The sequence below is a fragment of the Rhineura floridana genome, chromosome 2 (assembly GCF_030035675.1).
Source record: "Rhineura floridana isolate rRhiFlo1 chromosome 2, rRhiFlo1.hap2, whole genome shotgun sequence".
Taxonomy (NCBI): Eukaryota; Metazoa; Chordata; class Lepidosauria; order Squamata; family Rhineuridae; genus Rhineura; species Rhineura floridana.
In genome coordinates, this window is record NC_084481.1 from 173252625 (window position 1) to 173280424 (window position 27800).

The 27800-nt window shown below is 41.7% G+C and overlaps 1 protein-coding gene across 1 annotated transcript in view; it reads right to left on the reverse strand.

Moving 5' to 3' along the window:
• The window catches only part of RYR3 (ryanodine receptor 3), a 481871-nt gene that overhangs the window by 178407 nt on the left and 275664 nt on the right, over nucleotides 1-27800 (reverse strand). Inside the window, exons 61-65 of the mRNA XM_061612803.1 lie at nucleotides 19029-19150; nucleotides 12829-12878; nucleotides 10976-11036; nucleotides 9821-10059; nucleotides 8403-8484 (exon numbers count right to left, since the gene is read on the reverse strand). Of these exons, the coding sequence (XP_061468787.1) occupies nucleotides 8403-8484; nucleotides 9821-10059; nucleotides 10976-11036; nucleotides 12829-12878; nucleotides 19029-19150 (554 nt within the window). The remainder of the gene's footprint in view (nucleotides 1-8402; nucleotides 8485-9820; nucleotides 10060-10975; nucleotides 11037-12828; nucleotides 12879-19028; nucleotides 19151-27800) is intronic.

Below are 27800 nucleotides of genomic sequence, written 5' to 3' on the forward strand. Positions count from 1 at the left end.
TCCATTCCGCCTCATCACCTTCAGGAGTGATGAAAGGATCAAGTGTATCTAAAACAGTATCCTAAGATCATGTAGTCCTTTTCCTGGAAACATGGAAGGGATTAGAGGACTTCTGTAGCTCCTCAACACATGGTGGAGCAGCAAGACGAGTTGGCTGTGTTGTGACAGGACAAGGCCTCTGCAGTTCTGATGAAATTGAACCCAAAAGCACATCCTTGAATTGACAGAGAAAATCCAGGCTAAAAGGAGACTCTGCAGGGGTGCATAGACTGACTACGGCTGAACCAAGAAGCCTTTAAAGTCTTCAACAGAAGATACTTCAGGTGAATTGAAAAGGGCCACCAGCATTTGACTCCTCATCTGATAAATGCTGCTCTTGTCTTACAACCTCTCAAGTGCCTCCCTGTGATGTAGGGGTGGTGATGTAGCGGGCTCACCTAGCAGCCTTTTGCTTTGCTGATAAGAGAGACTTCATAACACTTCTGGAAGCTGCATCCTTGGCTACTTTATGCTTAGATGCCTTGGGACTTGACTGAGGTTGAGAGCACAATGGCTGTGAGGCTGCTTGTTGTTGCACAGCACTGCCGTCTGCATCCATAATCACAGATGTAGCTGGAGAAACCACAGCATACACACACACAATAGAGGGGTATGATACCAAAAATTTAAATCATGCACACGGTAGAGAGGTACAGAATACTGTAATCAACACACGTACAAAGTAGTGGGGCTGCGGTGGATTTGTCCAGGCCAGAAAGACATGCACACAGTAGAGGGGTCAGGCCTTAAACAGCCAAATATGTTACTCCCTTCTTGCGTCCAAAAGGAGGGAGAAACAGAAAAAAACAAGAAAAAGGCAGAAAGTAAATTATGTTGTTGTTATACGCCTCCAAGTCGACTACGACTTATGGCGACCCTATGAATCAGTGACCTCCAAGAGCATCCGTCATGAACCACCCTGTTTCAGGTCTGTGGCTTCCTTTATGGAATCAATCCATCACTTGTTTGGCCTTCCTCTTTTTCTACTGTTTTTCCAAGCATTATTATCTTTTCTAATGAATCATGTCTTCTCATTATGTGTCCAAAGTATGATAACCTCAGTTTCATCATTTTAGCTTCTAGTGATAGTTCTGGTTTAATTTGTTCTAATACCCAATTATTTGTCTTTTTCACAGACCATGGTATCCGCAAAGCTCTTCTCCAACACATTACAAATGCGTTGATTTTTCTCTTATAAGCTTTTTTCACTGTCCAACTTTCACATCCACACATAGAGATCGGAAATACCATGGTCTGAATAATCCTGACTTTAGTGTTCAGTGATACATCTTTACATTTGGGGACCTTTTCTAGTTCTCTCACAGCTACCCTCCCCAGTCCTAGCCTTCTTCTGATTTCTTGACTATTGTCTCCATTTTGGTTAATGACTGTGCCAAGATATTGATAATCCTTGACAAGTTCAATGTCCTCATTGTCAACTGTAAAGTTGCATAAATCTTCTGTTGTCATTACTTTAGTCTTTTTGACGTTCAGCTGTAGTCCTGCTTTTGTGCTTCCCTCTTTAACTTTCATCAGCATTCGTTTCAAATCATTACTGGTTTCTGCTAGTAGTATGGTATCGTCTGCATATCTTAAATTATTGATATTTCTCCCTCCAATTTTCACACCTCCTTCTTCTTGGTCCAATCCCGCTTTCCGTATATGTTCTGCGTATAGATTACATAAATAGGGTGATAAAATACACCCCTGTCTCACACCCTTTCCGATGGGGAACCAATCGATTTCTCCATATTCTGTCCTTACAGTAGCCTCTTGTCCAGAGTATAGGTTGCGCATCAGGATAATCAGATGCTGTGGCACCCCCATTTCTTTTAAAGCATTCCATAGTTTTTCATGATCTACATAGTCAAAGGTTTTGTTGTAATCTATAAAGCACAGGGTGATTTTCTTCTGAAATTCCTTGGTCTGTTCCATTATCCAACGTATGTTTGCGATATGATCTCTGGTACCTCTTCCTTTTCTCAGTAGCTTGTAACAACTCTATTGGTATGCCATCTGTTCCTGGTGATTTGTTTCTTCCAAGTATTTTAAGAGCAGCTTTCACCTCGCATTCTAAAATTTCTGGTTCTTCATCATATGGTTCCTCCATGAATGAATCTGTCATCCTGGCATCTCTTTTATAGAGTTCTTCAGTGCATTGCTTCCATCTTCCTTTTATTTCATCTCTGTCATTCAGTGTGTTCCCCTGTTGATTATTCAACATCCCTACTCTTGGTTTAAATTTCCCTTTCATTTCTCTCATCTTTTGGAATAGGGCTCTTGTTCTACCCTTTTTGTTGTCCTATTTCTATACAGTAACTATTGTAATAGTTCTCTTTGTCCCTACGTATTAGTCGCTGTATTGTTGCATTTAGGGTTCTCACTGTGTTTCTATCTCCTTTTGCTTTTCTTCACTCTTTAACCATTTGAAGAATTTCTTCTGTCATCCATTGAGGTCTTTTTCTCTTCTTAACTAGAGGTATTGTCTTTTTGCATTTTTCTCTGATAACGTCTCTGACTTCATTCCATAGTTCTTCTGGTTCTCTGTCAACTACGTTTAAAGCCTCAAACCTGTTCCTTATTTGATCTTTATACGCTTCTGGGATGTTATTTAAATTGTATTTTGGCGTTATGATTGCTTTGTTGGTCTTCTTTAGCTTTACTCTGATTTTCGATATGACCAGTTCATGATCTGTACCGCAGTCTGCTCCTGGTCTTGTTTTTGCAGAAAGTATGGAACTTCTCCACCTTCTGCTACCAATTATATAATCAATTTGATTCCTATATTGACCATTTGGTGATGGTTTAGTCGTCTTTTCGGTTGTTCAAAACATGTGTTTGCAAGAAACCAATTATTGGCTTCACAGAATTCAATAAGTCTTTCTCCTGCTTTGTTTCTGTCTCCTAGGCCCCATTTCCCCACAATTCCTAATTCTTCTCTGTTCCCTACTTTTGCATTCCAATCCCCCATGATTATCAGCACATCTTGTTTTGGTGTGTGATCAATTTCTTCCTGTACTTCTGTGTAAAATCTCTCCAATTCCTCTTCTTCTGCATTTGCCGTCGGAGCATAGACTTGGATGATGGTTATGTTGACAGGTTTCCCATTTAATCTCATTGATATCACTCGCTCAGACCTTGCGTTGTAGCTCCTAATTGCTCTTGCTACATCACTTCTCACTATTAAAACAACCCCATTTCTTCTTCATTTCTCATTTCCTGCATAAAATATTTTGTAGTTGCCTGATTGGAAATGTCCCATTCCCATCCATTTTAGTTCGCTCACACCAAGTATTGTAATGTTGATGCGCTCCATTTCTTGCTTGACAATTTCTTTTTTTTTTTTTTCAATAATTTTTATTCAGATTTTCATAAAACATACAAGACAAAATCATAAAACATTCAAAGACAAAAAACAAAATCAAAAATAGTTAAACAAAAAGAAAAAAAGAAAAAAAAAAACAAAAATAAAAAATAAAGAGTAAAATATTGACTTCCCATTTGTCAAAGATCAAATCAGTTATAAGTCTATAATATATAACAATCCTGTCTCTTAAGTCATATTATAAAATCACTTTCCTCCAGTAGTTATCTTACTTAATCATCAAATCTCATAAACATTACTTTATTCTTTCCACAAAAAGTCAAAGAGAGGTTTCAATTCTTTAAGAAATATATCTATCAATTTTTTTTTCCAGATAAGCATATCGATTAATCCATCTCATTACTAATTATGATAATCTTATTGTCATAACCATAGTCAAAATAAACATTTCAATTAATCCATCACATCAGAATCTGTTAAGTTCAGTAATTTCAGTAGCCATTGTTCTATTATCCCTATTAGTTCCATTTTCCATCTTCCTTCTTCAGTAGTCTTGTTAAGTCCAGTAATTTCAGTATCCAATCTTCCATTATCAGTATTCCATAATAATCTTGCTGTCAAAGCCATAGTCATATAGTAAGAGTCTGATGGGAATTACCTCTATCCCAAATATTTTCTTGCCATCCATTCTGAATAGGTTGCTGAAATACTGCTGTAAAATCATATCTCTGTTCTTTTTTTCAAAATACACTGGGTCATCTCTTGAAAGTTTTTCCATTGTCACATGGCTGCAGTTAATTCCATAGATTTTCTCTATATTGGGCTCCATCACATCATTCCAGTCCAGAAGATTATCCATGCCATTGATAACTTTATCTCTAGAATCTTCATTAATTTCTTCAGAGATAACATTGAGTTCCAAACAATAGATTTTATTTCTAAAGTCCATAGACTCCAAGTCTTGTTCCTGTTCCACGTTTGTTCCAATCTCCGGGATCTCCTCTCTCACAGGGACCCCTGTTCCAGTCTCCAGGGTCTCCTCTCTCACAGGGACCCCTGTTCCAGTCTCCAGGGTCTCCTCTCTCACAAGAACCCCTATGTCTTTAATCTCCTGTGTCTCCAAACAATAAATTTTGTTTCTAAAGTCCATAGACTCCAAATCTTTTTCCTGTTCCACGTTTGTTCCAATCTCCGGGGTCTCCTCTCTCACAGGGACCCCTTCCAGGGTCACCTCTCTCACAGGGACCCCTATATCTTTAATCTCCTGCTTCATTTTACTCAATTCAATTTTCAGCTCCTTACAACCCTGTCGCAGGTTTTGTTTCGTTATCTCAATCTCATCCATTATTTTCTGAAACATAGTTATTTCCAGCTTCTCAGCCACTTTCTTAATTGCCATTTTAAAAGAAAAATATAGGAAAACCACTTCTTATTTCAGCAACAATTGGGTTAATACTCCAAACTTGGTGACATCACAGTATAAACAGAGCAGACAGCCTTATCTCTCCATGCTTAAGTAAACAAAATGCAGTTCCCAGGATCGAAACAATTAATGGCGGTCGTCAGAAAACAGATTCGTCAAAATAAAATAGACCAAAAAGAGAGTAGTCTCAGGCAATATAATATTCTTCAAAATAAAAATCTGGAATAGAAATCCCTCTTCAGTGTATATCTTTAGAATGCAAATCCAGGACAGCTTTTTGCAACAAAAACAGAGATAAGCTATTAATTAGTGAGTAGCAGAGAGAAGTTATGGCTCCCCAGTGAGATGTCAAAAACCGATCAATCTGGCAAATCTCTTTTAAACAGCAACAATTTAAGTCAAGTAAAAGAAAAATATAGAAAGAAGGGTGCTTGCCTGTTAGTGCGTTCTCTCTTAGAAGATAAGATGAACGTTCGCTTTTCCAGATAGAGCTTGTTGTTAAAAATCCGTCCCACCTTCGTCGGCTGGACCTCGTCCCATAAATTAATGAGATCTGGTCGTCCCAACAAAAATAGGCTTTGAGGTTAATCTCTTCGTTTCTCCCTACCCGGGAGAAGTTTAATCAGTCAAAAAAAAAGAAAAAATCTGACTGATATATCTGAATAAGCTTCTTTTGAGGCAGGAGCCCGTCTCAAAAGCAGGCACAGGCTAAGTCACCCTTCCCGGAAGTCCCTTGCTTGACAATTTCTAACTTTCCCTGGTTCATGCTTCTCACATTCCATGTTCCTATTGTGTGCGTCGTACAACTCCGGACTTTCCTTTTGCATCTGTGTGCATCAGCCTCTGGGCTTCCTTTCGGCTTTGACCCAGCTGCATCATTAGTCACAGCGCTACTTGTACTTGTCCTTTGTTCTTCCCCAGTAGCTCGGTGAGTGCCTTCTGACCTGGGGGTCTTATCTTTCAGCACTATCTCGTGTTGCATTTTGGATACTGTTCATAGGGTTTTCGTGGTAAGAGATATTCAGAGGTGGTTTACCATTGCCTTCCTCTGAGTTTGGATGCATCTTAGTCTGGTGTCTCAGCTTTGACCAATCTGCCATGGGTGCCCCTGCTAGGAGTCTAGCCTCTTGGTCTAGACTCCTGACGGCATTGCTCTCCGCTTCTTCAACACACTCAAACCCCCTCACCACAGTAAGGTGTGCATCCAAAGAGTGAATTATGAGAGAGGCCAAATGAAGAAGAGAAAAGGTTAGGAAAGGGAGCACACAAAATGACAAACGGGAGACAGAAGCAGCAAAAAAGGGCAAAACCCAAACCAAAATAGGGGCCAGGAAAAAAGTTGGGAAAAATATTGGGCAGGGGGAGGAGAAAACCTGGGTGCCTTGGGATCCTAGAGAGATATGGAGAAGGGCACCCTGTCAAGTTACCCCCCGTGATGTCCAACACTGGAGCCACGGCTGCGAGCTCTAGTAATGAAAAAAAAGGAGGGGTCCTTAAGGCCTCATGTAGGCTGGCTGCCGAAATAGCCTGGAGCCGCTCCTAAGCTGCCACCCAGATAACGACCAGCAACACCATAACACCATCTGTGTGACAACAGAGGCCAGACAGAGCCTTAGGCACAAGCTCCAGAGGAGTCAAACAGGGCAGCTAACAAGCAAGTGCCAGCACCCAGCACCACTGCCAGAAGACTTGAGCAGGCAGCCGAGGAGGGACATGGAACAAACGTAGGCTGCAGCTGCAAGCCTCAGCAGAGCAGGTGGCCTAAGTGAGTGAATGGGCAGTGAAGCTACCGAAGAAAAGCCACTGGGGGGTGAGGAAGGCAAGTGGGGGAAAATAAAAAGGCTGTGGCTGAGAGCCTCTGGAAAAAAATGAAGACAGGAAAGGTAACACAAAGGATTTTTTTTTAAAAAAAAGGACAACCACAGAGAGACACGGAGGTAACAAGATACAATGAGAAACACACACACACACACACAAATGAAACTCACAAAGAAAGAAGCAGAGCTAAGGCTAAAAGGAGATCCACCTCGGACAAAAGGCAAGAATGGGCTGGAGTGAAAACCAGAAGGAGCAACTGAAGTTTTGACTCCTGTGTATTTCTGCCTTCAGACAACAGGCAGCACCATAACCCACCTTTTGGCATGCTACCTGGGGAAAACAGGCAGGCAGTGGGATAGGGGATTCCCCCACGTGCCCACTCGCTAACATGTTAAATATCACTCTGATTGAAACATCAGGATTTCAAAGGGGGAGTGGGAGAAGATTTGCAATGCCATGAAAGGGATTTTGACTGCTGGGTGGCCATGCCCACCTGTCAAATTGACTCACATGGCCAATCCTGATATGGATCTGGCCCACGGAGCCAAAAGGTTTCCCCACCTCCTATTGTATAATGAGGAATAATATATAAGTCTATAGTAAGCTGTGTAAAGACTGTGTTAATCCATGGAGGGCTTTTAAAAAGAATTTTATTTCCTGCCATTCTCCAGAAGGTCCTAGGATGGGTTACAATGTAAAACACAACATAAAACCAGTTTAAAACAAATTACAATCACATATAGAGTGGGTCCTAAAATATATACATCTCACCTCTCAAAGACCAGGCTAAAGAGGTGTGTCTTCAGTGTACAACGGAAGCTGTTTGATGAAGGTGCCAGGCATACTACTGTGGGGAGGAAATTCTACAACTCAGGAGCTGCCACAAAGAATGCCCTCTCCCGGGCCACCACCAACCCCCAAATTACGGAGGACAGTGGAACTGTTATGAGGACCCCCTCTGCCAATCTTAACACATGAGAGGGTCTGTAGAAAAGGAGACAATCTTTCAGATATTTGGGGACTAAGTCATTTAAACACTAGTGTGAGCGCCTTAAATTGAGCCCAGAAATCAACTGGCAACTAATGCAACTGTTTTAAAACAGGGGTTATAAGAGTTCTAAATGGAACCCCAGCCAGTAACCTGGCCACTGCATTTTGACCACTATAAGTTTCCAAGTTGTCTTCAAGGGCAGCCCCATGTAGAGTGCATAGCAGTAATCCAATCTGGAAGTGACCAGAGCATGGGGTACTGTGGCCAAGTCATTTCTGTCCAAAAGGGGATGTAGATGGTGAATGAGCCAGAACTGGAAATAGGTACTTCTAGCCACTGAGGACACCTTGGTGACAATGTTGGGTCCAGGAGCACCTCCCCCCTCATTGTATATATTGTAAATACTTTTCTTCCGGCAATTCTGAACCGATTGTACTCACAAAAACACAATAGCAAATTAGAAAGGCCTTTTGTTTAATAAAATAATGTATGCATCTTGAATACAACATACTGTGAACTGACACCCTAAGGGAAGGGGACACAGCAACTTCCTTGGGTAGTTCCTACCTTCAAGCAGGAGAAGGAATACAAACCTGCATTTCTTGCCTTCAAGCAATAGGAGGAACACAATCCCACTTGGAGGCATCTAATGCCCAATGAAGAATACAAGATATTGTGCAACTTGGTTCTAAGGAAACGTTTTAGCTGCTACAGGTTACTGGTGTATTTTGAGGCCAGTGTCACTCTTAACTCAAGCAATATAAGATCAACTTTTCATAGTGTATTTGGTTCTTTCTATTAAGTACCTTTCAACATAAATGTTCTTTCCTGTTCCAAGAGCATACAGGCTACAAAGAATCCTGTAACATGAAACTTGGACATCACCTACTGGGGGAAAAAGAAAATACTGTTAATGAGTTCATATTTTTACATATTTTTACAATCCATATTTTTTTTAAATCAAATGTTTTGATCTGTTTATACAATTTACCCAAATGATGTCCAATTTCTATATATAGTAACCCATTCTGATAATGATTTATTCAATTTTATTTAACTTGTATTCATGCTGCCATTTAGCTGTATACAAAGGTCCTGTAACTAGAATTCTGCTTACAGGAAGAGTACTTCCATCCTCTACTCACAGATGGGGGAGAAGCAATTTTAACTGATTCTCTCTTCTCCCTGCAGCCTATAGAAAATCTGCTCCTCAGGGTCAGGGGACCCCCTGGAAACAGTGTGAGAATGGACACGGAAGGTTGCAGATGGGAATTGATAAAAATCACATCCCTTCTGTCCATGAACGAAGGCCTTTGCTGGATCAAGAATGAAAATCTCCAAGCAGTAGAAGGAATACAAACCTGCATTTCTTGCCTTCAAGCAATAGGAGGAACACAATCCCAGTTGGAGGCATCTAATGCCCAATGAGGAATCCAAGATATTGTGCAACTTGGTTCTAAGGAAACGTTTTAGCTGCTACAGGTTACTGGTGTATTTTGAGGCCAGTTAGAAGGCTACTTTTCATTTATCCCTGAATAAAAAAAATTGTATTCACCACAAAAGGTTCATATCCATAATAGTAAATTAGGTTGGTAGCGTAGTAGCTAGCATATAGCTTTCATGGAATTAATATATTAAAAATGAAACCACAATGGAGCTATTTTCATATTTTGCCATAGCTCATGGCATATCTGAATAAATAAGACAAAGTTAAATGCTCACTTTCAGAAGTACAAATGTTGTGACAATTAGGGTTATTGTGAACATTCAACCAGGGGCAACTGCAAAAAAATGAGTTCTGCATTTACCACTTCTGCTGCCACCTTCTCCTTTTACTTACATCCAAGGACCCAGTAATGTCCCCAAGACAGGCCAGAGGAAGGCAGCAGGAGTGTACTTTCCCACAAGGGAAAGGACTGAGATTATTCACATCAGTTCTACTGGGGATTCTGGGAAGGTGGTCCCAATTCCATCTCCAGCGGGATTTCAGCTGGGATTTTAGCAGAGCCCTGAGGAGCATCCACCACCTCCTCCTGCCCTGTCCCAAGTAAATCACTAGCCCCTTGGGAAGGGGAAGAGGGTGCTTTTTAATAGAACACTCACAAAAGGTTGATTTGATTGAGAAGACTTGACCCCTTTTAGGATGAGCAGTAGGATGATCATTCATTTCTAATTACAACTGAAAGAATTTTCCAAAATAAAATATAACAATGAGAAGACTTACAAAGCAAATCAGTGCCAAAATGATGCTGAGCAACATGTTCAAAAAATGATGTTAGGATAGGCAACAATGCAACTGTTGTATAGTTGATATTCTGTGAGACCCCTTTAATTTGTGTACGGGAATGGGTAAATTTTCCAAGTTTAAGATTTTCTGATGTCTTCTCCAGATCTTCAGCTGCATTTTCAAAGAAGGCACGCAATCCTGCTTTAACCATCTCTGAGCCTGATTTCATGACGGTTCTAGAGGATAATTTTTAGAATGTCATTCAGAAATCAAATGAGTATACACTTCCATAATAAATTTAGGCTTACTCAATTAATGTTTGCTTTTTGCAACATAAGTGTCTACATTAGCCAGATATATATGATATATGACATGGCTATTAGGGAGGCCAAGTCAATAGTTCTTACTAAGCATGCTTAGAAATTGTTAAAAATTATGGCAGGAGGCTACTTTTGGTGGACTGCAAAACTGCACTTGCACTGTCAAATAATGGTCTGATGAGATATTTACTCTGATGAGGTGAGATAAGGCTTATTTCTAGCAGGGTTCTCCACAGTGATAGCAACATTACACCTGTATCAGGAAAGCAGACTGTCTCCTGTTTCTCAGTTATTGCTCAGGGTACGTTCACAGATTCTTTCCTAAGACTCAGCTGCCACCTAGGGGTGCTGATTTGGAAATAGAGCATGCATTCCTGCATAAATAACAATTGCTGAAAATAGTGGATTAATGCAGCTGAAGGGTTTTTTTTAAAAAAGTTCACCTTTATGGGAAATTAAAATAACACTAAGTCTTAAATTTTACTGAGGATTTTTAACACAACAGTACCAAAACAATTCACCACTTTTACACTTTGCTTTAACTAGACCGCCTAACAGTACAATCCTATACACGTCTACTCAGAAGTAAGTCCCATTCAATTCAATGCCCCAACATGCACAGGATTACAGCTTGAACCCAATAGTATGTATAACTGGAGATATATTATACTTAGTTTTCAAGCAAAGTTCTTTCAAGAAAAAAAGTCCTGTTGGGAAGCAAATAATCTGTTTCCATTAATGCATGTTTTAAAAAAATCTTTTAAAAAAATCTTTGAATGACATAGTATTCACATGCAAGAACTGAAGAAAAAGGGTAGATTAGCAAACTTACCTTGTATCTAGTGTCTGAGCCAAGATGTGTAGGCAGCTAACCATTGTATTAGCATCACTACCTATTCAAAATTAAGGGGGGGGTGTTACTCTTTTAAATCCGCTTTCACAAAAGGAAAAAATAAAAATGTTTATTAAGTTTATTCATACTGGGAATATCTAATATATCATTCTGCTAACAAAAGTTGGGATTTTTCTTCATTTTTCTCCCCACTTCATCTAATTATTAGATTAATGGAGAGCATGCAGACTATCCTTTCTGCTTGCCTTTTGTACATTACTTCCTATTCATAACTTAATTTGATTTTTGTTTAGAGAACATACAGAAAATGACTAGAGTGTCCAGGGGAACCCAAACTCCAGAACATTAGAAAACAAGTGGGATGCGGATGAGCAACTGGCTCCCTCAAATGAGGCCTTTTAAACTCCCCTTCTCAACCACTGCAACCAGTGGTCCAAGGCTTCAGAAGATGGGGGGGGACTGGATCTCACTCACATTCCTTCTTAGGTCTGTGCTATGTTTGCCTCAAAGAGAAGCTCTTCAGAAGCCTTTCCTCCTTGGCATTTTCCTTCCTTTTCCTCTTCTAGGTGGCTATCCTATTCCTCTTCTCCACCCACTGGCTGACTTTCATACTTGTAAATAAAGGTCTCACTCTTGAGTAGACCATAGTCTCAGCTCTGGTCTCAAAAAGCATTTCTGAAAAAAGCTTATTTGAGATGAAGGTAACTGCCCATTCACATACACATCCTAAGATCATAAAATAAAGAATGGGTACTCATTAATGGGAGAATCACTGCTTTTTAATTTTTTAACCTTATTTATACTTTTATTATGACACCATTTCTGGATGTTAACAACTGTGTGGCACAATTACTCTTCTAGTCAGACTTCTAGTAAGAGTTGCATTGCTAGCAAATAATGTATACCGAGCTTTTTTTATCACATAGAACGTTAATTTGGCAACTAATCACTTGAATAAATATATAAATAAATAAATAAAAGCTGAATTAATTTTGCAGATACTAAAAGTTTTGTTCAATTTTTCAATAATATGTTTTAGGGAACAGTTGGTATTTGTCTGGATAACAGGCTGTTGGAAGGGGCTGAAGTGGAGAGGGGGACCCACCAGCAGGTTGGCACTTATGCTGCTGGAGGCCCCCTGCCATACCTATGGAAAGCTCTGTGGGTGAACATATCCTGCCTAGAGTCCTGCCAACAGTAGGGCCCAAAAATAAGCGTTCCAGTGGCATGCTGAGCCAGCCAAGGATCCACATGAATCTTAGACCCCTTGTTTCCCAAAAATCTCCCCAAAACAGGCCTTAAACTATGCTAGCCTACTATGTAGTTTATTCCCTTCCATTGACCACAGTGGGAGGAGGGGGGAACAACAACAACAGGTTAAAAAAAAGCCACCCCCTCTTGTCCCAGCCACAGCAAGCCAGAAAGGTTTAGTAGTGGCAGTAGCTCAGCCACAACCCCCCACCATCACAGGATCGCTCTGCCAATTATCAAGTTTCTATGTAACTTGTGCAATGGTAATATCTTACACTTAGCAAAATAATTAGAGATGGTCTTGACAACACAGTAGTCAGGAAACAACAAAGAAGCATGTTGCTTTAGAAGCAGGAAGTGGAACCAGTGGGAAGCTTTGTAAAATGAGCTACTGGGAGTACACAGGGGCATGATAGGAGCAGAGGTTGAAAGGGCAGTACAAAGGGACAGCTTAGAAATACTTTATCCTTGAAAACATCCTTTTCATGATTACTAGCTAAAAGTTAGTCCACATTTTCTCATAAACCCAGAAGTATCCCAAACAGCCTGTGATTACAACTTAATGAAAATCTTTAACTTACCAAAAAGTGAAATCCTATGTCTAACAAGAGCAGCAAGTTTGCAGAAAAGGCTAAAGCAGAAAAGAATGCAAAACAGCAGGAAAAATATAGAGAGATTAAAGATTTGTTTAGATAATAAAATTAATACAATAGTGTGGAACAACCATGAGAATGGCAGATGTGAAACAAAGATACAAACTACATTTTGAATTAAACAGAAGATGAGTCTGATAATAACTGCATGTAGAACTAAATGTGTACTTTTATACTCCTAGGGAAAAAATGGACATTATTCTAAGGAAATTATTATTTCCTTTAACAAATATGCTTTTTGTCCACTATATTTTATGTAACCAAATCATCTAAATGATTGTTTCTTTTTTGAAAGTACAAAATAAAATAACTGGGTTGATCTGAAGTACCTGTAAAAATTAAAGAATTCAAATTTAGCAAATTTTGAAAAGATATTGATCAGAAATAACTGTTCTGTTAAAGCACTGCTACATAAAGTTATAATACCGGGGTGGGGTGGGGGAATCAGCCTTTTCTTGCTTTATCATTTCCATTTTTAGCAACCAAATAGTGAGCAAAAATAATGAAGATGGGAAGAAAAAGTCATCAGAAGATAATGGAAAGAAGCATTGGACTTACTTATGAGGGCTCTTCCTTGTCATGGAAAGGAGAAAATCCTTTGATGGCTGGCTCCTCCCACCTATTTCAGGAAGGCAGGACTTCCAGAGGCTTCTGGAATCTCTGCAGGGAGGAGGAACCCTCTCAGTTTTGGAGGCTTCCACAGCTGAGGAACAAAATATCATCTAACCAGAAATAAATTATTACTATTAAGTTCTAATATTGCAACTTACTAAAGAACAAGTAGGACTTCAACAGGACAAGAAGTCATTCCAAAATTCGGGATACCCTCCTTTTCATGACCAGAAAGAACCCTCATGATAAGTCCAATGGTTTCCTAGGTCATGCAAAGACGTCCTTCGAAGAAATGTTGAGCAGCAGAACCCATTGCCAGGTGAGAGCTAATTGCAATAGCCCCCCTACACCACCTATGGTAGGCCGTTGGTCATTACTATAAGGCAGTAGTCTTATTAGCTTATCTTGATATTACTACATTTTTCTTTTTCCTAATTCACTTAGAACAGGGGTGGGGAACCTCTGGCCTGCTGGCCACTTCACCCACCAGGACTCCCCATTTGGCCCATGAAGCCATGCCCACCCACCTCACACATGACATTATGGAGTGGGTAAAGTAGGGCTTCAAAAGAACAATCAGGAGCTTAAAGTGGGATCCTGATCGTTCCTTTGCTGGAGCAAGGCATGCTCCCAACTGCTCATCAGCTGACGGGCGGTAAGAGCAAGCAAGCCTTGCTCAAGGAGGGGGAAGTAGTTTTCAATGGAAACCACTTCTCCCTCCCAACAATGCTCTTTGGAGCAGTGCAGCTCTTTTCTACCTCTGACGTTGGAGGTAGAAAGGAGGCATGTTGGGGAGGGTTGCATAGGGCTTTGTGAGCTGCTCCATGCAGCTCCTTTCCAACCCCAACATCAGAGACATCTAAGGCTTAGAAGCACATCCTCATCGTTAGGGAGAACAGTCCCCAGGACAAATTCTACAATGGGTGGATCTACATGTGCAACAACATTTGATGCTTCTATACTATTTTGGGGTAAGGAATACAACTTCTTGGCATATTTGGAATATACTTTGCAGAACTAGGATGATCCACTCTCCTCTGATCTGATCTGATCACACTATCAAACTCTTTAGGAAATGGAATAGACTGGGAAATGTGGAATGTGTTGTTAGATTCTAGATTGACACTGGCTGTCTACAAAGAAAGGTGAATCAGTTCCTGTACCCGGGAGTGGCTGGGAGGAAAGAGGTCAAAACTGAAAGGCTTACCCACTGTGGCACCCATGGGAAATCTGGATTTTGGTTCACTGAACAACAGGTTCAGTTGTGTGGTCATTTTGAATGGCAGCCTGCATCACATTGTGTTTCCATACCCAAAAGTACCTCAGTACCTTTCCCTGTGCCAAGACTTGCATCACAGATTTCTTTCCACTGAGAAGAATTTTCATTATTTTTAGAAGTTAATATCTTGTCTTGCATAGGAGAATCTCTTATGAGTGATGGCAAATGCCAACAGGTGGGAACCCCACTTAGAACTGCCAGGAACAACACTGGGAGAGGCTGTGCTATAATGTTAAGCCAGAAGCTCTGAGACTTCTCTTGATGAAAACCCACTGCCCAAAGCAGCTTCCATAGACAGGCCTGACCAGGAAGATGAGGTGTCCCTAGATCAGAGGTGGTGAATCTGTGACCCTTCAAATGTTGCTGGACTGTAACTCAAGTCATCCCTACTATTGGTCATCCTGACAGGGGCTGATGGAGCCTAACAATATCCAGAGGGTCACAGGTTCCCCATCCCTGCCCTAGATGCTGAGTTGCCTATAAACAGAGCTAAATGAATCTGGCCTCCAGAATTGGAGTCAGGCAGCTCCTGAAGGGATGCAGAATGCCACCTTGTTTTGTTTATGGTTAGCTTCTTTATTGGCTCTTCAACAGTGAGAGTCACCAAAGAAAAAAATACCTAAACAAGGTAGAAACCTACTAACTAGATAAACTAATTATAGAAAAGAAAGTAAAAAAACCCACCTATATCTTGGAAAGCAGTGGAAACCCTGGTAGGTAGGATAGTGTTTGAGAGGACTCCCTCTCCCAGCAGAGGTTCCAGAAGCCTCTGGAACCTCTGCTTCCTTGAAGTAGATGGGAGGACTCACCCACTGAAGGATGTCCTCCTTCCATGAGCATAATGAATAATAAACAGCAAGGGATTCTAAAGAATAAATCTTACCAAGAAAGATTGAATAGTATTTTAATGGACTCACAAACAGAAAGCCAGAGTGAGAAATCAAAAACAAGTTATTTGCATCTTAGAAAAATATCCGCTAATGTGTTCTTTGATACTGAACATGAACAATAAAATCAATATGTTGTGCATGAAAGAACTTTAAATAAGAGACTAATGAATCCGGATGGTTTTCAAAGGGCTCTGGGGAGTTTTCCGGCTGATAGGGTTGGTGCTCCTGTCGAAACCCTGGTTGAACTGTGTGAATACAGAAATGACCCGGGCGGTTGACATGATTGCTCCTGAGTGCCCTCTCCTGTGTAGAGCTCATACAGCTCCATGGTATACTTTGGAGCTGAGAGCGATGAAGCAATATAGGAGGCAGCTTGAGTGCAGATGGAGACGAACTCCTGATGGATGCAATCATGCACTGGTAAGTGCTTATACCAAGTTGTATTTAGGGGCAGTGAGAGCGGCAAAAAAGTAATATTTTGCTGCCACTATTAAATCATCCATCTGTCGTCCAGCGGAGCTTTTTAAAATTGTCCAAGGACTATTACATTCTGGCCCTAAGGACATGGTAGAACCATCTGAAGCCTGCTGTAATACATTTGCTAGACACTTCCAGGAAAAAATCTTTTGCATCCGCCGGGACTTGGACTCCAGTGTTATAACAATTGAATCAAAGGAGTTATCCGGAACACAGCCTTGTCCTGATTTATTGGATGAATTTCAGTTGGTGCAGCTTGAGGATGTTGACAAGGTGCTTGGACAGGTGCGTCCAACCACTTCTGTATTGGATCCTTGCCCCTCTTGGCTAATAAAAGCTAGCAGGGATGGAACAGCCGGCTGGGCCAGGGAAGTGATTAATGCCTCATTGCGAGAGGGAATGGTTCCTGACTGCCTAAAAGAGGCGGTAGTAAGACCGCTTCTGAAGAAATCTTCCCTGGACCCAGAAAACTTTAATAATTATAGGCCGGTAGCAAATGTTCCATTCTTGGGCAAGGTCCTGGAACGAGTGGTTGAAGACCAGCTCCAGACACTCTTGGATGAGACCGATTATCTGGATCCATTTCAATCGGGTTTCAGGCCCGGGTTCGGCACAGAGACAGCCTTGGTCGCCCTGTACGATGACCTTTGTCGGGAGAAAGACAGGGGGAGTGTAACTCTGTTGATTCTCCTTGATTTATCTGCGGCCTTTGATACCATCGACCATGGTATCCTTCTGGGGAGACTCGCTGATCTGGGAGTTGGAGGTACTGCTTGGCAGTGGTTCTGCTCCTACTTGGCGGGTCGGCTCCAGAAGGTAGTGCATGGGGAATATTGCTCGGCACCCTGGGCTCTCCAGTGTGGTGTTCCGCAGGGGTCAGTTCTATCCCCCATGCTTTTTAACACCTACATGAAGCCACTAGGTGCGGTCATCAGGAGTTTTGGAGTGCGTTGTCATCAGTATGCTGATGACACGCAGCTCTACTTCTCCTTTTCGTCCTTTTCAGGTGAGGCTGTCAATGTGCTGAACCGGTGCCTGATCGCAACAATGGACTGGATGAGAGTTAACATACTGAGGCTTAATCCAGACAAGACTGAAATGCTGCTAGCGGGTAGTTCTTCTGACCAGATGGTGGATGTTCATCCTGTCCTGGATGGGGTTGCACTCCCCCTGAAGGAGCAGGTTCGTAGTTTGGGCGTTCTTTTAGAACCGTCCTTGTCACTTGAGGCTCAGGTACCCTCGGTGGCACGGAACGCTTTCTACCAACTTCGGTTGGTGGCCCAGCTACGTCCCTATTTGGATAGAGACAATCTCGCTTCAGTTGTTCATGCTTTGGTAACCTCTAAATTAGATTACTGTAATGCGCTCTACGTGGGGCTGCCTTTGAAGACCGTTCGGAAACTGCAGCTCGTGCAAAATGCAGCGGCCAGATTGTTAACAGGGGCCAGGCGGTCCGAACATGTAACACCGATTCTGGCCCGCTTGCACTGGCTGCCTATATGTTTACGGGCCCGATTCAAGGTGCTGGTTTTAACCTATAAAACCTTACACGGCCTGGGACCACAATACCTGATGGAACGTCTCTCCCGATATGAACCTACCTGTACACTTCGTTCAACATCGAAGGCCCTCCGGGTGCCTACTCAGAGGGAAGCCCGGAGGATGGTAACCAGAAAAAGGGCTTTCTCAGTGGTGGCCCCCGAATTATGGAACGATCTCCCTGTGGAGGTACGCCTGGCGCAAACATTATTATCTTTTTGACGCCAGGTTAAAACATTCCTTTTCTCCCAGGCATTTTAATAAATTTAATAAATTTAATAATTTAATAATCTTAATTTTAACATTTTAACATCTCAACTTATTTTAGCATCTTAGTGTGCTAATATATTTGTATTTTAGTATGTTTAAATTGTTCTATAAGTGGTTTTAATTGTATTTTGCTGTTTTGCTTGTTGTGAACCGCCCAGAGAGCTTCGGCTATGGGGCGGTATAGAAATTTAATAAATAAATAAATAAATAAATAATAATAATAATAAATATAATTTGAAAACTAGATTAACATTATGTACAGCATCACTGCAAATGAATTGTTTTGAAAAGTCTTACTTACTTTGAAAAGTCTTAACAAATGAGAACTGGGAGTAAAGAATAAATTTATATGGAATATGTTACAGTCCAAAGAAATAATGGGGAGACTTGTGAGTACTAATCTGGCTAGAGGAATAAAGGAAAATAAAAATAAATGGTCCACAATTTATAAAATAACATTTAAAAAAAGAAATGTAGAATAAGTGCACTTATAAGCCTGCTTCCCAATTCTGTATTTAATAACTGCCCATTATTATATTGTGGCTGCAATGCATCCCCTGATGTTTGATTCATCAGTTTGGCCCACTGGAAAATTGAAAGGCTGGATGGTCTATAATTTGTCAGGTTAAAAGGTTGCAACACTATTTAGAAAAAAGAGAAAAAACCTATTTACCCAGGGACAATAATTTTAAGGAAAGATAGGAGAAGGAACAGGAGAGTCAATAATGCAAAGAAAGAGATAAATATTATAGCTCAATTTGGAATCAATAAGAAAGGGATTCAAAAGTATTAGTTTTTCTTCTTTTTGTAATTAAAATTGTATCTGTATAAAGTTCTGCATACTATTGTTTTGTCATCTCCATCACCAGAGTACATAGTTAGGCCCAGTTCAGACAATCATCTATGTGTGACTGCTCAGTGTAGAGTATTATAATTAAAAATACAATTTTGGATTATGGAAATAATTGGCTGGAATCATAAGGATACTTTTTTTAAAGACTTGCTTCATTGTATCATTATATTTACAGTTTCATAGAATTCATCTTTTCATACTTACATACCTTGCTACCATTTCTTTTTCTTTATTTGAAGCATATCCACTACTGCTGAGTGATTTAGTTGGGGAGGAGAGGAAATATAGGCAATGATTGGTAAAATACTGGTCAACTAGTGGAAGCAGAACCTAAGGAATACAGATAAAAAAGTATATTAACAACAGTAGCATAACCATAACATGCATATAGGGGGCGGGTTACACAGACTAGCTAATCCTCTCCTTTTTTTACGTTTTGTTTTTAAGTAGGGCCCCCTAGTTTTCGCCTGGAGACTCTGGATTTTGGGGGTCCTCTCCAGGTCTCCAGGTGTCACCCTAATCTCTGGACTCATAGCTTTCATTTTTAAAAAAGTAAGTTTCTGGGTGGTCTGGTTCAAGAAATATACAGCAATATGTCAGCACCCCCCACTTCTAACAGAGATTGGCTGCTCTAATTCCTTCCTTTTTAGGTTTTTAGCCAATAAGTGAAGTTAGGGTGTGATTGACAAGAGATTTTCTGACCTCCAGGCAATAGCTAGTACCCATTGCAAATCCTGAAAACAGTTACCTTTTCCCGTTTGTCTGTACATCAGAAGTTCAGTGAGTGTATAATATGTTATACTTTTCTAATCATAAGGAGTCAAACAAATTTAACTGAGCTGTTGAACAGGGCAGTTTATTTCTTTAATTCATAGCCTGTTTTGAATACCTTCCCAATATGAAATTTTAATCCTATCAGTAGTATAGTGGCAAATTCAGAAGTGCAGGTTCCCATTATGATAGTCACAGCTATGCCTCCTTATAGTCACACCTCCTTCTAAGATTAAACAACCTTGTACGAGTATGAAAGGGAAGTGTTAGCTACTGAGAAGAGTCTTCTCAGTGGCTGACTCACCTGCTTTCACTCGGATTGGTTCCAATCAGCAGGAAAGGACAAGGAAGCATGTTAGAAGACTCTTCTCAGTGATAAGCACACTCCCTTTTCCTGCTTATTGGCTGATAGGATGCTGGAGACATAGAGACCCTGATTCCCAGAACGTAAGAGGTCTAAGACCCCCTGAGACCCTGGATGACTACAATCCTGAATCCTATACCCACGTTTCTGGAAGTAAACCTGCAATGCTAATCTCACATACCTGGGAGTAAACCCCATTGAATTCAGTAGGACTTACATTTGAGTAGGGATGGTTAGGATTGTGCTGAAAATCAATGGGACTTTTGAGTGAACATAGGAAAGGATTGTGTTGTAAATCTTCCTCTCACCCTCCAATCCTTTTTTTTTTTAAAAAAAGCAACTACGCAGGACTTCCTTAGAATTATTACTAGAATTAGAATTTATTACCTGCCCTTTACCCCAAGGTCAATGCTTTTATTCGGTAGGAAACTAATACTGATTATTTTTTTTAAAAAAAAGTTCTGCAATGACCAACTGCAATGACCCTATTATATAGGGTGTATGTATTTTTTCATCTCCAGTGTGTGTATATATGGAAAGTTTCCAACAACCCTGTGAGGTAGGTTTTGAAACCAAGGCCAATAAGAAATAAATCCATTTAAAATCCAATAACCATAAAACAGTTGCAAAACAGCTTAAAGTGGCATTATTCTGAATTTTGGGTTGGGTGAGTGAAGTTTCTTATCACTTGAGGTTGCAGTCCTGTGCATGCTTCCCTGTTTGAGTAAGCCCCACTGAATACATTGGGACTTGCTTCTGAGTAATAGGATTGCACTATAAATATCTTTACAGGTTATGCAAATAATAAACATCTTGTTATGCAAATAATACACTATGGTTGTACATTATTATTTCCTCTACATTTTAAGTGTGCCCTTCTTCATTGGGGTGGTCAGGGTCCCCCTCTTTTGTTTTCACTCTCAGGGGCAGATTAGACTTAAATATGGTGAATAGCTCATGGTCACCAAGTAAACTTTGCAGCTGATTTCCATTTTTAAAAATTAAAACAACTTCAGGCAAAGATTATTAAGTAGATCCACACAATACATTTAAAGCACATCCATCTCACATTTAAAGTGCATGACGTCCCCCAAAGAATGCTGGGAAATGTAGTTTCCCCCTCACAGTTATAGTTCCCACCATCCTTAAGAAACTACAGCTCCCATGATTCTGTGGTGGGATTCATGTGCTTCAAATGTTTTTGAATGTGTTTTAAATGCATCATGTGGATCTGCCCTAGGGATGTTGTGCATTCATTAGTGAACTGAAAAGAACAATTTTAAAAGGTAATTTTTAAACAGGAAGGGCTGTAGCTCAATGGTAGGGCACATGCTTTACATGCAAAAGTCCAAAATGCAGTCTCTGGAAAAGACTACTGCCTGGAAGCCTGGAGAGCCAATGCTAGTCCATGTCATCAGTACTGAGCTAGATAGTACCAGATGGCCTGAGTCAGTATAAGGCAGATTGCTTTGTGGAAAGAGACCCAAGGGCCACAATGACTCTGAAATTTATTTATGTAAATAAATAAATAAATTTTACTTACAACATTTATATACCACTTTATTGTAAAAAACTCAAAGTGGTTTACAGAAGGAATTAAAACAACAAAATTATTGGCAAAAACAGTTAACAGGTATTTTAAAAATAATAACACCAACAATGAATTGAGAACAGAAAAAAAGCACAATAGCTTCTACATGCCTGGGTAGGCTTGCCTAAACAAAAAATATTTTTAGGAGGTGTCAAAAAGAGTATAATGAAGGTACAATCTCCAATTGTGGTTTGCTTGGTTTTATTATGTACAAGAGTTACATTATTTTACTTTTTTTCTATTTTGCACTTGTTGTACATTCTGTATGGTCTGGTCTTTGACCGTAATAAATAATCAATCAAACAATGCCTAATGTCAATAGTCAGGGAATTCAAAAGTGTAGGTGCTCACACACACACACACACACACACTTTGCAGAGAATTACCGACATTATAATCACTATTCACGAGTCTCCAATGGTATCAATCTTTATGCTGAACTCTGTAATTATTGCCTGTTTACATTCCTTTCAAATGCATTACAGAGCAGATTAATGCAGATAATCAAGTCAGCGTCTTCGTCCCTGCTGCTTACAATCAACACCTCAGTCCCCTCTGCTTCTTTCTGTCTGTCAGTTTCAATCAACACTTCGTTGACATCAGTGAAAGGGAATAAACATTTGAAGAGCTCACATAGAAAATAGATTGATAAAAGTATCACTCACACTATCGATGATATTGCCAAAATGACTAACAAAGCTTTGGATCTTGGTGTGAGACACCACTTTAAGATTAAACAGCTTTCTAAAACAACTTGGGATATGTAACTACGTCTTGAAAACTAGGAAGATAGGAATCGCTATGAATTTTTGCATACATGAGATTCCAGAAGATGTAGAGGAGGGGTATGTATGGGTCCTTTCCAGATCCAGTAGTTTAATATCACTGTATGCTTTAAAACAGGTACGGGGAACATTAGGACCATGGTCCTAATTAGGGACCCAATTTGGCATGTGAGGTCATTTCCCCAAACCATGCCCATCTGTCCTACGCCGGAAGTCACATGTGACATCAGTTGTGGGGCAGGCAGACACGTAGCTGCAATGAACAATTAGGAGCCTTAAAGTGCACTCCCAATTGTTCTCTGGCAAGAGAAGCTTACCGTCACTGTTGAACAGCTGGCTGGCAATGAAGGAAAACCTGTTGAGATTGGCTGTGTCAGGGAGTTCCCCATCAAGAATTCCCTTGTGTAGTTGTGCCCTGCCCAAAGCAGGGTTTGAAGTTACTGCATATTAGCTGATCCTTGCTGAAAGTATGGTTTGAAATCAACATGCACCCTGTGTAACGCCAGGTCTGTAGTTCAGAAAACATCGCTCATCCAAGATCTTATCCTGGATGAGAATGCAGACCTGGTGTGTATTACGGAGACCTGGCTGGATGAGGCCTCAGCTCCCATACTTGAGGCCATGTGCCCAGCAGGTTTCCAATACGCACAGCAGCCGAGGATTGGTAGGCGGGGAGGGGGAGTGGCAGTTATCTATCGGGAGTCCTTGGTTTTCGCCAGACCTCCTCTTCACGAGACCAAGTTTGTTGATTGTATGTACTGGAGGTTGGGACCAAAGGGCAGTTTAGGGTTTCTGCTTGTGTACCGCCCACCCCGCTGCACGGCAGACTTCCTGACCGAGGTGCTCGAGGTGGTCTCGGGTGTACGGTTGCTCTCCCCCAACTTATTGGTTTTGGGGGACTTCAACGTGCACGCTGAGACCACTCTAACTGGAGCCCCTCGGGATTTCATTGAAACCATGACTTCTTGGGAACTGCACCTAAGTAATATAGGCCCCACCCATGTAGCCGGTCATACTATTGACCTTGTGTTTGTCTCGGGAGAGGAGGAAAGTGTTCTGAAAATGGGGGCTGTTTCTTCCAACCCCGTGTCATAGTCAGATCACTATCTGGTGAATATGGATCTCTCAATGCCGCATACCCTCCGCAGGGGACAAGGACCTGTTAGGTTGGTCCACCCCAGACGCCTGATGAAGCCTAAGGGATTCCTGAATGCGCTGGGTGATTTGGAGCTGACTGAAGGACGCTCGGTCGAGACCCTGGTGATGGAGTGGAATAGGGAGATCACTAGGGCGATAGACCGGGTGGCTCCGAAACGTCCTCTCCCCCTGAATAGAACTCAGACTGCACCCTGGTATACACCACGGTTGCGGGGTCTGAGACAGGAGGTGAGACGACTAGAACGCCAGTGGCGGAAATCTTGCGCTGAAGACGATCAGACACTGGTTAGAGCAGCAATAGCGGCCTACCAGCGGGCAACAAAGGCAGCAAAGAGGCAATTCTTTGCTGCCTCTATTGCGTCGGCAGAGTGTTGTCCCAGGAGGTTGTTCCAAGTGGTCTGAAGCCTGGTCGGTCCAGTTGCTCAGGAACCTATGCAGCATTCTAAAGCCTCCTGTGACACTTTTGCCAAACACTTTGCCGATAAAATCGAGCGCCTGAAGAGTAGGATTCCGTACACCGTGGTTACAGGTAGTGGACCAGAGTCGGCCAGTTGCATTCTGGTCTGCTGGGATCGGTTTCAGCCTCTTCTCTCTGAGGAAGTGGACAAGGTGTTCTTTACTGTGAAGCCAACCACTTGCTTGCTTGATCCTTGCCTTTCGTGGCTCATTATGAGCTGTAAAGAGAGACTGGGCAAAGGGATCAAGGCAGTGGTAAATGCATCCTTGGAAGAGGGTGCAATGCCACCAGCCCTCAAGGAGGCAGTGATAAAGCCCATCTTGAAAAAGTCCTCCTTGGATCCCCAAGAGTTGAACAACTTCCGCCCAGTCTCTAATTTACCATTCCTGGGCAAGGTGATTGAGCGAGTGGTGGCTAAACAGCTACAGACACACTTGGATGAAGCAGATTACTTAGATCCTTTCCAATCGGGCTTCAGGACTGGACACGGAACTGAAACAGCCTTGGTCGCTCTGGTGGATGATATGAGGAGGGCGTTGGATAGGGGAGAATACACATTCCTCGTCCTCCTGGATCTCTCAGCAGCTTTCGATACCGTTGACCACGGTATCCTTTTAAAAAGCCTGGAGGGATTGGGAATAGGGGGCACTGTTTTACGGTGGTTCTGTTCCTATCTCTCCGGTAGGCAACAACGGGTAACATTGGGGGATGAGGTTTCAGACCCTTGGCCTCTCAACTGTGGAGTGCCACAGGGTTCTATCCTCTCCCCCATGCTATTTAACATCTATATGAAACCGCTGGGAGCCATCATCAGGAGTTTTGGGCTGCAGTGTCACCAATACGCGGATGACACAGCTCTATCTCTCATTTAAGTCCTCACCAGAGTTGGCTGTGAATGCCTTGTCCAAATGCCTGGAGTCCGTAAGTGGATGGATGGGAGAGAACAGACTGAAGCTAAATCCCGACAAGACCGAGGTGTTGCTCGTGGGTGATAAGAGAAGGTTGGGAGATTTAAACTTGGTGCTCAATGGGGTGAAATTACCCCTGAAGGACCAGGTTCGCAGCCTAGGGGTCATTCTTGACTCCCAGCTGTCCATGGAGGCTCAGGTCTTGGCAGTGAGCTGGGCAGCTTGGTATCAACTACATCTGATACAGAGGCTGCGACCCTACCTTCCTGTACATCTGCTCCCACGAGTGATACATGCCCTGGTCTCCTCTCGTTTAGACTACTGTAATGCGCTCTACGTGGGGTTACCCCTGAAAACGGTCCGGAAATTGCAGCTGGTACAGAATGCGGCGGCACGCTTGATAAAGCAGAGCTGTCGCCGGGATCATATCACCCCAGTGTTGGTAGATCTACACTGGTTACCAGTTGTTTACCGGGCCCAATTCAAGGTGTTGGTATTGACCTTTAAAACCCTATACAGTTTCGGCCCAGTTTATCTGAAGGAACGCCTCCAGTATCACCAATTATGCCGCCAAACAAGATCAGCCTCACAAGACCTTCTCTTGGTCCCACCGGTGAAAACAGCTAGGCTGGTGCGGACCAGAGAGAGGGCATTTTCGATTGTGGCCCCCACCCTCTGGAACTCGCTTCCTTTTGACCTTCGACATGCCTCCTCCCTGATGGGTTTTTGCCGAGCCTGAAAGACCTGGCTATTCAGGCAGGCCTATGGGATTTCTGGGGTGGACTAGTTTTATGGTGTATTAATTGAAAGATGGTTTTAGATAAATTGATGTTGCTGTTGTGATTTGTTGATTGTATATTGTTTTATTGTATTTGAACTGCTGTACGTCGCCCAGAGTGTCCGTTGACTTGGACAGATGGGTGACTAACAAATAAAATTTTATTATTATTATTATTATTAACATGGATCAGCTGATCAGTGGTGACTTTAAGTCCAGCTTTGCTTTGCTGAGATGTTGCTGAGAACTGAAGCTATGCTATAAAGGAAAAATAGGTCATTTGACATCACTATCAAAGGGATATTAGGTGATCAATAGGTGGGTGAAGCCCCATTCACCTGTCGAAGTGACCTACTAGGGGTGAGGGAACACAAGATCTGACCTGCCAACCAGTTCTGGTTCCCCATCCCGGCTTCCTCATTGAATTATGGGGGCCCATTCCTCAATTTGGTAACGCAGCTGTATACAGATGCTAACATTACTGTTAGAACAGTACAATGTCAATTGGAAGAGAGTCTCACATCATTCTTTTTGCAGATGACATGCTATTAACACATAACAACCAAGAGCAAGCTATTCCAAAATTAAAGAATATATTTGCAGAATTTAATGGAGGAGCAGGTTTAGAGTCTCGACTTGAGGTGCCTTAATACCTCCCCAGAAGTACAGAAACCACTGCAGAGGGTGTCTGGCCTTAGGCTTCAACCAAGCCACTTAAGATACTTTGGGAGTTGTGATTCCCAAGGATCTAAGGCAACTGCACAACTGTAACGTTGATGCACTTGTCACAATGCTGAAGAAGCAGTTCCGTGCCAGAAAGTGTATGTGTTTGTTATGGTTTGGTAGCGTGGTGGCAGTGAAGATGATGGCTATGCCCAAATGTTTTGTTCTTTCAAGCTCTTCCTGTCACAAGCCAACCTAACTTTTTCAAAAAATGACAAGGGATGATAGAACTCGTCATACATGTGGAGAAGAGGGCAGAGAATAATAAATGAGTTATATACAGAGACAGTAGTAGTGGAGGGGTGGGGATACCAAGCCTACAGCTTTATTATGACTCAGCACAGCTGAAATAGCCGCTTAGGCTGATCCGAAATGTGTTGAAGACCCTATGGAATGAGATTAAGTGATCATTGCAGGTCCTTACGCTTTGAGGTATACTGTTCTTGCCTTTTAAACAAACATCATGCCCCAACAGCAGTAATCCCTTTACAAATGTCACACTGCATATGTGGAAACACTGGACAAAACACTCCTGTCACCTGTAACACAAATCCTAGACCACCCTGAATTTTGCCAGGGTGACAAGTATGGTCAATATCTGGACTGGGTAGTTAAAGGGTTTTATAGAGTCTGTGATTTGTATGATAAAGGTCATCCAATAACAGATGAGAAGCTGGATGAGTTATTGGTGGGGGGGGCTGGGCTGGTTTCAGAAATTGCAGATTAAGCCATCTGCAAGTAGACTAATGCATGAAGAGATTTCTCCTGCTCTCTAACAGGTTTTGAGTATATGTGTGTACTCAGTATATCTGAAGGAGGTGATTTTAGTTCTACACAAGGTGTCGGTGGATGTAGCTTGGGGGAAGGTACTGGGTTTGAATGCTGGAGAAGGATATCAACTGCATAACGCAGAACAGCTGGTAGGAGGGCATATAGAAGAAACTACCACTTAAAACTATGTTGGTCAAAGTGGAAGATGTCTGCCTTTAAGTTGTGCCCCTGAAGGCTACACTGCATAATTCAACAACTGTCTCCTCTCTGCTGAAGGGATTGTGGGAGGATCGGCATATGTATGCATATGTGGTGGACTATCCCCAGATCTAGCCCTTCTGGGTATAGGTGTTTGGGGTTATTTCAGATATTGTCTCCACAATTATCACTTCAAACCTGATGCTGGTGCTATTATCATTGATTGAGAGTATGCAAGACTGAATTTGGCACAAGGGCACGGAAGTGGTGAACTTTCTTTAGTAGCAGCAAGGATGACAATAGCACAGCATTGGAAGTCCCAAAAGTCCTACAGCTAGAGAGTGGAAAACTGTGTTTGGAAGATCATTTTATGTTGGCACACTGCAGACTCCTCAGAAGGATTGCAGAAACTGAAGCTTTATTGAAACATAGTTTCCTTTCTTTGACTATATAAGCAAGGATGTGTCCACACTTCA